Source organism: Engraulis encrasicolus, chromosome 10 (genome assembly GCF_034702125.1).
Source record: "Engraulis encrasicolus isolate BLACKSEA-1 chromosome 10, IST_EnEncr_1.0, whole genome shotgun sequence".
NCBI classification, from domain to species: domain Eukaryota; kingdom Metazoa; phylum Chordata; class Actinopteri; order Clupeiformes; family Engraulidae; genus Engraulis; species Engraulis encrasicolus.
Genome location: NC_085866.1, coordinates 4260840 through 4271813, shown reverse-complemented (window position 1 = coordinate 4271813; position 10974 = coordinate 4260840). Strand labels below are relative to the sequence as shown.

General features: G+C 43.2%; 2 protein-coding genes across 3 annotated transcripts in view; both read right to left on the bottom strand.

Moving 5' to 3' along the window:
• ctnnbl1 (catenin, beta like 1) overlaps positions 1-10974 on the bottom strand; it is a 93758-nt gene that overhangs the window by 61221 nt on the left and 21563 nt on the right. The window lies entirely within an intron of this gene.
• On the bottom strand, positions 1059-10104 carry rprd1b (regulation of nuclear pre-mRNA domain containing 1B). Of its 2 annotated transcripts, none has more exons than XM_063209543.1 (7): positions 9573-10104; positions 8138-8267; positions 7212-7366; positions 5987-6114; positions 5106-5232; positions 2882-3057; positions 1059-2170 (listed from the first exon to the last, which is right to left on the bottom strand). In XM_063209543.1, exons 1-7 carry the CDS (start codon positions 9721-9723, stop codon positions 2021-2023), a joined length of 1017 nt encoding a protein of 338 aa, XP_063065613.1. In that variant the 5' UTR covers positions 9724-10104; the 3' UTR covers positions 1059-2020. The 2 variants fall into 2 exon arrangements, with proteins under 2 accessions (XP_063065613.1, XP_063065614.1); XM_063209544.1 differs by having other exon boundaries at positions 7212-7351.

Genomic DNA, 10974 nt, shown 5'->3' with positions numbered 1-10974 from the left:
AACACGATGTTGTGAGGAGGGGCAAGACACTGGCAGCCGACCACGTGAGCTAATTTTTTGACCGACAACGGCTAGTGTCGCGCAGCCAGGAGAAAACAAAACATTTGAACCCATGTATACATGTATGGCAAATATATAGCTCATTATAATATCTATTACATATAATATATATTATGTAACCTCTCTGATAAAGTGATACTTTGTTGTTTGACATTAATGTGAATCTGAAGCCAGTGAGTTGTCTCTGCCACACCCCAAACTCCTTGTGGGCTTGGCTGTAGAGTAATTCAGTAAATCCAGGACCATTGTAGAGGACATTAGAGCTGTCAACGCGAAGCACTATTGAAAAATGTCTGGGATTTAATGGATGTGGTTACAGCACACACACCCAAGAACCATTTGAAAGGGAAAGGCACAATAGGTCATTTCACACACACTGTGACAGTGTTGCAGGTTTTTTGCAACAGTTTTTTTTCTTTGAGTCTTGAAAATGAACTTTATATAATATATGAATAATATATTATTTAAAAAGTAGATGGCAGTCTATTCAGGAGACACATAATTAATCAGATGAGTGCCAATTCAATACAACACATTGTCATGAGTAAAGGATTAGGTTCATTTGGTTTAGTTTTCACACCTAAGATACACCTATAATGAGCCATTGGAGAGTAATCTAGACTAGAGCAGATCAATGTCCTTGTAAGCCATGTTTTTCACTCATGGCTTGGCTTTGCATTGTGTCATCTCTAGACAAAGTAGATGTTTGGGTTTTATTTTGCTTAGGCTGCATATTTGTCTCAGCTGATATGTTTTCTGCCATCGCAACATTCCAGGTGACATACTACAGGCGACATCCTCACGACCCACAACTCTGCATCCAGTTCAGCTAGAGAAACCCAGTCATGAGAACAGCCTGCTGATTGTTTAAAAGTCAACGGTTATCAAAAAGTTAACAGTAGCTCATAATATCTCGTTTTTTTTCATATTACTGTACCAGGATAATGTGGGGTTCTGACAACAAACTTAAAATGGTACTTCAAAAAGATATCACAATATAAAAGTTTACCAAAATACCCTTTTTATTTCACCCTCTTTATTCAACTGATGGCGCTACAGACATAATACCGTACACAATGCTGCGGTGTTGAAACAAAGAGTTTAACGCGCTGACAAAACATCCTTCACTGCCACCACGATCAGAGCCACAATCTGATCCCAGAAAATAACAGTGTGCACATAAATTAACGACTTTCAGTAGGGCACCCACATGAAACATGGGTATTAGAAAATATATAATAAAAATAATGTATCTGAGGGCTCTGAACTGTTGTCCATCTTGTGATGCAATTAGAAAGAAGCGAAAACATCAGTCGTGAAGTCTTAACTGTCCTACTGTCCAAAAAAACCTATGCTATGTCCTTTCATATATGTATTCAAAACTACACAATAGTAAATATCATCAACGGCAAAATTAACAGAAGCAATTTCTGTGTATAGGTGATATTTCTTTTTAAAAAGTACTATAAAAATCCTCTGTATGGGTCTAACTGTACTGCAATGTTCCACCACAAAATGAGCAAAGCTGCGCTGCTGCTTTTTTCCAGTATGGCTGCAGCCGAGCTCCTTTACAACCTTAGAAGACGCTAAACTTAAATTTCTGCGTGAATGCTGCTCAAATGAGGAAATCCGTACGTTAAGAAATGATTTCTAGTGGGTTAACTGAAGCTTGTCAACTCTTATTGTGAAGTAAGGCTAAGGCCGCAAGCCATTCTACTTCCTCCCGTCCTTCAAAATAAGAGCTCATTCAAGCTGCACAGAGTGACTATTTGGGGTTTCCTCCCCATTCAATATCCTGACTGAGTAAGAGAATAACGGCTGACTGTGTTTTTGCTGGATATTGAGTAAAAAGTTGATGATGTCCACGACCATGATGTCGTGCCTTTCGTTGGAAGCCGGCGGAAGGACACGAGGAGCTAGAATGGTTTGCAGCCTAAGCAGCCCGAGATGATGATGACGATCAGTCTGTGGAGAAGAGGTCTCCTGCGGAGGGGAGAGGCGCCAGGCCACCGGTCACGTTGGGGAGTAAGGAGAGGTCGGGCAGGCTCTGGATGTGAGACTTCAACTCCTTCCGTACCTGTGTTACTCGCGCCAGCTTCTGTTTGTACTCCTGCAAGAAGATTCAAGAGTTAAAAAAAAAAAAATCAAGACACTCCATGTAACTTTGTACGCTTTTTTCCCCCCCAAGCTGTTTTCAGGTGTTCCCTTCTCTACCACGACTCCCATTATCACTGCTCTTAGTGAGATCATGGAGTAACAGATTATCCATAATTGATATTTTATAGACTATTTTAGTTTTGTTGCACATACATAATATCTCAAATCAAGAGTTTTTTTTGTCAGGCTAACAAACGCTCCACTAGATATCTGTGTAATCAGGTTCTGCTAATCAGCTCGTGTTTATTTCTCAACCATAGCAACCTCAAACACTCTGATCCCTTATCTAGATCAGGGATTCTTAACCCTTTTTTTCTTGAAGCACCCAAGACAAGCCGCGCACCCCAACCCAAACGTCTACACGTGTGTATGCACTAGAAAATGATTTAAGTGTATAAATACAATGATTCTTGCTTTAGATATTAATCAATACTTTAATGACTTAACTTTAGGTCCAAACATGTTTTAATTTGGTATTGATTTGGCCTAATTATAATGTTTGGAAGCAGCATTTTAGTCACAACCTCAACACAAACAAAATTCCGCGCCCCCCCCTGAAATCTCTGGCGCACCCCCAGGGGGTGCCCGCACCCCAGGTTAAGAACCGCTGATCTAGATGATGATATCAATCATGTCCTGAGAAAGTGTTGTGCTTTAAACCTGCCTCTAGTTTCTTCTCTCGTTCGCTGAGGGCCTCCTTCTGGCTGCTGATGTACTCGGTGAGCATGCGTGCCAGCTGTCGTCGGTCCTCCAGCTCTGCGGCCAGGCGTCCATTATACTCGGCTAGCAGCAGACACGCCTCATCCACCGTCTTAGACAGCTTATCAGCCGCCTCCTTATCTGTTAAGAAGAGCAGTTAAGACACATTTACTTTTATTTATATATCGTTGGTCTTTTTTATTAGTTTATTCATGACAGGATAGTTAGAGATTATGACAGGGAACGTGTGGGAGAGAGATGGGGAAGGTTTGGCAAAAGACCCAGGCCAGAATCGGACCCGGGTTGCTGGCATAGGGCAGTCATGGGTGAGCGGTTAGGGCGTCAGACTTGCATCCCAGAGGTTGCCGGTTCGACTCCCGACCCGCCAGGTTGGTGGGGGGAGTAATCAACCAGTGCTCTCCCCCATCCTCCTCCATGACTGAGGTACCCTGAGCATGGTACCGTCCCACCGCACTGCTCCCCATGGGGCGCCACTGAGGGCTGCCCCCTTGCACGGGTGAGGCATAAATGCAATTTCGTTGTGTGCAGTGTGCAGTGTTCACTTGTGTGCTGTGGAGTGCTGTGTCACAATGACAAAGGGAGTTGGAGTTTCCCAATGGGCTTTCACTTTTCACTTTCAGTGCCCTGCCGTTAGAGCCCCGGTAGGGCCGAGAAGAGACATTTAAACATCACCAGTGGCAATCTACTGCTGTCATTCTGATTCTTTATCCATGTCCATTTGTTTTGTAACGCATTCACATGAACAGCTGAGAAATCATTTCAATGTGCAGGGAAGGTAAGTACAGGGTGCTGGTTACAGTCCCTGGAGCAATGTGCGGTTCGGTGACTTGGTAAAGTGCACTTCAGCCATGATTCAGGGAGTAGGGACACCAACCATATTATTTCTGCTGTTATGGGATTCGAACCGGCAACCTTCTGATCCCAAGACCGCCAGAAGTAATGGGTTCTTCTTTCTAATATCCTGACTCCCGTCCTCCCTTGATCCCTTGCCTGCTTGGTGGCCTCGTGATGACGTCACTGACGACAAAAGTATATTTCAGTATCTCCCAAATGCGCAATTCTAATGTCATTTTCTCACTTGCAATCTGGATGATGAATGAAGTCCACCAAAACTTGCTAGGCTGATGCCAGTCATGGGTGAGCGGTTAGGGCGTCAGACTTGCATCCCAGAGGTTGCCGGTTCGACTCCCGACCCGCCAGGTTGGTGGGGGGAGTAATCAACCAGTGCTCTCCCCCATCCTCCTCCATGACTGAGGTACCCTGAGCATGGTACCGTCCCACCGCACTGCTCCCCATGGGGCGCCACTGAGGGCTGCCCCCTTGCACGGGTGAGGCATAAATGCAATTTCGTTGTGTGCAGTGTGCAGTGTTCACTTGTGTGCTGTGGAGTGCTGTGTCACAATGACAATGGGAGTTGGAGTTTCCCAATGGGCTTTCTTTCACTAAAGGGCAACTCCTGCCAATTTCAATGTGCTGTATTGCTCACGCTACCCTTGACTTATCTGTACCCGGTGACGCCGCATTTTTTGGCCCAGCCCTTTCCGAGATATGAGCTAATAATGGGGGCAACTTTTGTTTACATTTTTTTTAAAAATGAGCATAGGCCTACTCCAAATATTTTCCCAAAAGGTATTGCTGTTTGCTAGCTGTCTGCTGATGTTGCATAACCTTTTGGATGTTTTTGGGAATAAATAAAAATGTTTTTATGAAATGTAAACAAAAGTTGCCCCCATTAGAATAGCTCATATCTTGGAAAAGGCTGAGCCAAAAAAATGCGGCGTCACCGGGTACTGACAAGTCAAGGGTAGTGTGAGCAATACAACAGCACATTGAAATTGGCAGGAGTTGCCCTTTAACCGTGTTCTCCACGGAGGCGGGGCGGCAGCGAAACGTGAGGTCACAAGCACAGGTCGAGGACGGGAGTCCCCATATTGGAAAGAACATAATGAGTGCGTCTTAATATGCCACCTTGCCTCCTCCACTTGCGCTTGTCTCCTCGTCCCGCCTCCTGGCCCCTCCTCCGTGGAGAAAACGATAAAGTTTCCCAGCTGTCAGCCAATAGCCACAACAACTTTTGAGGGACTATTTTTCATTCACCATCCCAATTGCAAATGAGAAAAAGACTCTACAATTGAGCTTTTGCAAGATATTGAAATATAATGTCTCACCTGTGATCTTCTCCAGCAGCGAGACGTCCTGGACCTCTTGCGGTAGTGAGGCGATCTTCTGTCTCACGGCCGCGTCTCCCGAGGCGGCGTTCTCCAGATCCTGCAGAGCCTTCACCAGGTCTTCAGTCTGAGGAGGACGGGACGAGAAATGGAGAAGACAGACACATTATATTACATTACGCTTAGCTAAGGCTTTTATCCAAAGTGACTTAGTTATTTACAGGGTATTGGTTACAGTCCCTGGAGCAATGTGGGGTTAGGTGCCTAGCTGAAGGGCACCTCACTCAGCCATGGAGTGAGATCTCATTAAGTGAGACCCATCTCGCAATGGTGAAGAATCTTTTTTTAAAAATCCCAGATCTGAATCACCACCAAAATGTAATCACTTCTTTTCACTTTTCTTTTCACTTGTCATCTCCAACAACCCCACAAAGTTTTATCCAAATCCGTTCGTAACTTTTTGAGTTATCCTGCCGACAGTCAAACAAACGAACAGACAGACCAACAGACCAACAGACCAACAAACCAACGCGACCGAAAACATAACCTCCTTAGCGGAGGAGGAGGTTTGTTTGTTTGTTTACATTTATGGCCAAATATGCAACTGTGGCTATTTCATGGCCAGTACAGGTAATAGAATTCACCTCAAATTAAAAATCTACAATGATATAAATAATTGAATAAATATATTAAATAAGTTTGGTCACATCAATACATTTTAAAAAGTTCAAAACCTTTAAAGGTGGGACCTTATTAAAAATACCAAAAATAGTGTCTTCTTTAAAAAACTGTTGTCTTTTCCTTCTGAAAGCAGGGCAAGTTAGAATATGCTTCGGAGGTGGAGGTAAATAAAAGACGAATGGTGAAGCGTCTGTCTGTACCAGCTGTGGTCCGCTGCCGTCTGGTTCTCGTGGCGAGTAGTGTCCTCTGTAGTCATCCTCTTCTTCCTCCTCCTCGGGCGGCGGTGGCTGCACCTTCTGGAAGCTTCTCTTAGGAGCCTTCTTCTCTTCTGGGGGAAGAACAGGATTCAACATCTCATCACCACTTGAGGACTGATGCAATTCTAGTCACAAAAACATACCATCAATAATAGAAATAAAAGTAGAACATCAGCTAACTTGCACATTTTACTTATTGGCATTAACTTGAAAATGAAAACTACAACAACAAAAGAAAGTGATCTTCTCTGTGCCTCGGTTTGATTGACGAGACCTTTGTGATGAAGTGTGTAGCGTTTTTGAGGTTGTTTATAGCGGGGAAACATCAGAAAATAATATTTACAAATTGGCCCCGCCGTGATGCATTGGCTGCGTTTTTCGCCAAAAAAGCTTAAAATAAGCTAACTCCATAACGGCGCGTCATTGCCTGGAATGGCTCATCATTAGATACATTATGTGGCATGGGAAATCGATGGTGAAACTTTCATTTTACGCCGGAACTATCCTTTAAGAGGCAGTTTCATAAACAATTTTCCTTGTGGGGACGTGAGCTCCTGGCCTGGCCTAGGCCTGGGGTGTGTTTCTCAAAAGTGTAGTTGCTAGCCAGTTAGCAACTTGGGTAGTTGTGAATGGATATTGCATTGCAAACAACAAAGTAGCTAATGTAGTTAGCAAGTATGGTTTCAAGAAATGCACCCCAGGTGTGTAGTGTCTACCCCGTCTGGGGTGAATTTCTCGAAACCAAAGTTGCTTACTACATTAGCTACTTTGTTGCTTTCAATGCATTTTACCATTGGCAACTACCGAAGTTGCTAACAGGCTAACAACTTCCCTTTTGAGAAACTCACCCCTGGTGTGTCTACCGTGGCCTCAAGTTTTGGCAAAGGACGCCCTCAACTTCTTGGAAAAACGAAAGTCTGCGCGACAAAATGTATCAACTTAAGGAAGAAAAATCTGCACTCACAAACTGCGTCTCATTATTTATTTATCCACCATGTCCAAAAAGCAAACACGTTTCGGCTATCAAGCCTTCATCAGTGCGTGGTACCGTGGCCTCACCTGCGGGCTTCTGTTTGGGGCTGTTGTAATGTGTACCCTGTCTGGCCTCACCTGGGGTGTAGTGTCTAGCGTGGCCTCACCTGGGGTGTAGTGTCTAGCGTGGCCTCACCTGCGGGCTTCTGTTTGGGGCTGTTGGAGTCTTCGATGGCCAGTCTCAGCTGCTGGATGAAGTCGGCTCTGTACAGGCTCCTCTCCTGCCAGATGGTCAGCAGACGACCCATCTGCTTCTTACAGCCCTCTTCTGCCTCCCTGGAAATACAGGTACTGGCCATAGAATTAGAATATCATAGGAAAAAAGTTGATATATTTTCATCATTCCATCAGTAATGTTGAACTTTCATGGCTTGTAGCATGTATGCATTGCCCACATTTTGAACTATTCCAATCATTCATTAGTTTATTTTTACATATTTTCACCTTCCAGCTCAAAAAAAAAACATGCATTGAGGAATTCACATTATTAGAATATTGTAATTAAATCACCATTTTCTTCAGAAAAAAAGACAGAAATTCGGGTCACATCAAAGCGGTTGAAATGTGTTACTTTCTACATAACATGTCAATGTTCAATATTTGGTTAGGACTGTTTTTGTCTTAATCACTGCTGTGATGCATTTAACATCAAAGTCAATGGCAGAGGCATTGCATGGGCATTATGGAAGCCCAGATATCCTTGATGCTTTGCTGTCAGCTGTTTTTGTCTGTTTGATCTGGTGACCCACACTTCACTCTTCAATTAAATATACCATTTCCATGCCATGTTTTGGTGCTAAGTCACCAGTTTAATTCTAACTCACCAGAAATAAAGCCCCATTCATTTTCAATGGGGTTTCAATTCTGGTTTGTTTTTTAAAAGTAGTATTTTTTTAAAGTAAAGTAGAGTACACACACTTACAAATCATGTCAAGAGTCTGGCCTGGGACTAGGGCAGCTCAAGCATTAGTGTAGTAGATATTCACGAAAAAGGAGAGTCTTTACTTTCTTCTTACAAATACAAACCATGAAGGTATAAGACAGTACTGGAGCATAGCTCACCTTGCAACATGGGAGCAGGCGTCCACCAGGACCCCTTCGAAGTCTTTAGTGAACTCCGGCCCTTTCTTCTTACTGTTCTGGATCACATCGTTGGCCAGGTAGAGGAAGGTCAACTTCCTGCTGCTTTTAGCTAAAGGAGCAGACATCAAAAATAAGTTACTTATGGAGAGAACATACACATGATGTAATACAGTTAGCTGATGATTTCACCCCAACAAACTTACATTTATTTAGGTACAGTACAGGGAATTAAGCAGGGGTTCCACTCCTTTGGGGGCACTAGGCAATATACTGTAGATATGGGCCCCTATTGGGTGTTTTTTGTGTGTATTTACCACAAAGGGGCTGATAGTAGGGGGCCACTACTGAGGGCTGATTTGGTGGGGCCCTAGGCAATTGGCTAGTCTGCCCTATTGGTTAAACCGGCTCTGAGGGTATCAGTTACTGACCCCGGAGACATGGAGGATTTTCTCAAGGGTAATTCAGGATGCTCAAGCGTAATTCAGCCACAGATGAGGGCACAGAAGAACAGCCACATTTTTGCTACTGCTACCTTCTGATCACAGCAGTCCCCTAGGATACACCACTGTGTGCCCTTGGAGGACAGGTTTGGGTTAAATCCTGGACCATTTTTGAAACACCATGGAACGTGGCCATACAGGCTGCCGATGAATAGAAAGCTTTGGTGTCCACTACCAGCCATATTACAAAGGAACCCAACCACCAATATCAATATGACCTTTTCATCTTTTCACAGGAGTAAAGCTTAGATGTTGCACCCGAAGAACAAAGATGGTTTGTCAGTCCAAGCCGTGCATACCCCTTAGCAGTGTACTAGCCTTTGATAATTGTAAATGTAACCAATAGCTGGCTCTTTTTCACAAGCATAACAGCTACATAAGCCATCTAATTAACCAGGTTTTACATTGGCCACATGAGCCATATTAAGACCTGTGTGTTCCGTCTACTGAAGGGCAAACTAAGGGCATGGCACTCAGGGCCACACCAATGCAGCCTGTGCAGACCATGGGCAGTCCATACCAGAATGTTCCACTCCTTCACACTTTGTTGTGAGTGAGGCTTTACCAAATACGATTCATGACATTTGTTAGGTATCCTTGATTTGATAGAACATAGAACAAGCAAACCTGAACCTGTCGAAGTTCAGAATTCTGGGCTTTTCCCCCCACACATCATTTTGCATGAATACGTCAGAATGCAAACTTGCACACATTCACAAGAAAAATAATCTAAACTAAATCTGACTGTTTATGTGAATTTAAGAAGAACAGTAGTATGTATGCAGTTAGATTGTTGGACTGCGTTGTGTTGTTGGACTGACCTGTTGACAACTTCATGCGTCCTCCACATAATTTAAGATAGCACTACAACTTCAGATCACAAAACAAAGCAGGTGCTCGATGAAAACACTTACCTTTCTTCATCTCTCTGTGCCATACTCGTACAATGAGGGACGAATGCTTGCGGTGGTGGATTATCCATAGTGACAAGGTCTGGACACTCTGTTGGGAATTGCTGAGCTCTGACAACTTCTTCTCCAACGCAGACTCGGAGAATGATGACATGTCGGAATTGCAGCTTGTGCTAACCAACACTGGTTAAGCTGACAAGTGTGATCAACACCGTGACGTTACGTTAGATACGTTTTGTATGTGTTATTATAGTAGTGAATCCTAATTACCCTCACACGAGTAACTTAGCGTTACTGTTGGTAACGTCCGTGTGCTCATGAAATGTGAAGCACCTTTGGAGGATAACAACGAAGCTTTGACTAAATAACGTCAGATTATAAACAGTTACCTTTGCAACGCCTCAATACGCTTGACCTACGTGCATAATTCTAGTTAGACTATTATATTTCTACAGAGCTTTTTATTTATATATATAAACACAAACCAAATTTGTGTGTTGATGTCTGCAAGCTGGCGATTTTCACCCCAGGATGAACATCTTCAATATGGAGTCAACCCGAGTATGTGTCAAAATAAGAGTTTATGTACTATACTGCTTTATGCTGTTATGTTACGTTTAGGCTGTGCACTTTTACTTTGAACAAAGAGGTAATCCCTATTTTATACCCGGAAGTGCTATCTGTTATCATGATCACGCTGCTTCACTCAATTTTGTCCGCCACTACACACACCATGCATTCATGCACTGAAAGTTTGCTGATAAATAGAGCTGGTTTGCAATTGCGTTTTTCACTCACACAAGCCTGCGACTTTTTATGGTGAGTTCAGCACGCACGCACTCCATTACCAAATCAACCGGTCAACTATCTTCTTTCATTCTGCTTCAAAGAGCCTGAATTCATCATCATTCCATCACTGGTCTCCATGTGGGCAATAGTTTTATGCACTTCTTGTGTTGTGAAGATGTCATTTCAGACGGAATGCAGTGATATGTTGTCATATTTTGTTCCCAATAGCTACAAGTATTGAAAAAATGTTGATGTTATGACAGCGTCAGTCAGAGTGTACCCAAATGGTCTGCACTCACTGACGCCCTGATGTATCCCTGGCCTGGGGTAGCCAAGAGAGCTCTGATTTTATCCCTGAATGAATCTATTAGTGGAGCCGAGCAAAGAGGTTTTCATGAGGGTAATTTTTAAGCAACATGCCAGAGTTGTATAAAGTAGATTTACTCTTACATGTGTAATTACAACAACACAAGTGGTATGATATTACATCATATGTATATGGTTTCAACTTTGTAATATCATCATACCACTAGTGTTGTAATTACATCTGCAAGAGCACTTCTACTTTATACAACTCTGCAATGTACGTACTGAATAATAACCAACAACCACTTCT

Bases quoted from the DNA above. Each gene is read 5' to 3' on its own strand.
- rprd1b (XM_063209543.1), bottom strand. From the start codon at position 9,723: ATGTCATCATTCTCCGAGTCTGCGTTGGAGAAGAAGTTGTCAGAGCTC. The intron at 7,367-8,137 runs GTGAGCTATGCT...TTCTATGGCCAG, and splicing joins GCCTGCTCCCATGTTGCAAG to TACCTGTATTTCCAGGGAGG. The intron at 2,171-2,881 runs GCAGGTTTAAAG...ATCTTCTTGCAG, and splicing joins AACGAGAGAAGAAACTAGAG to GAGTACAAACAGAAGCTGGC.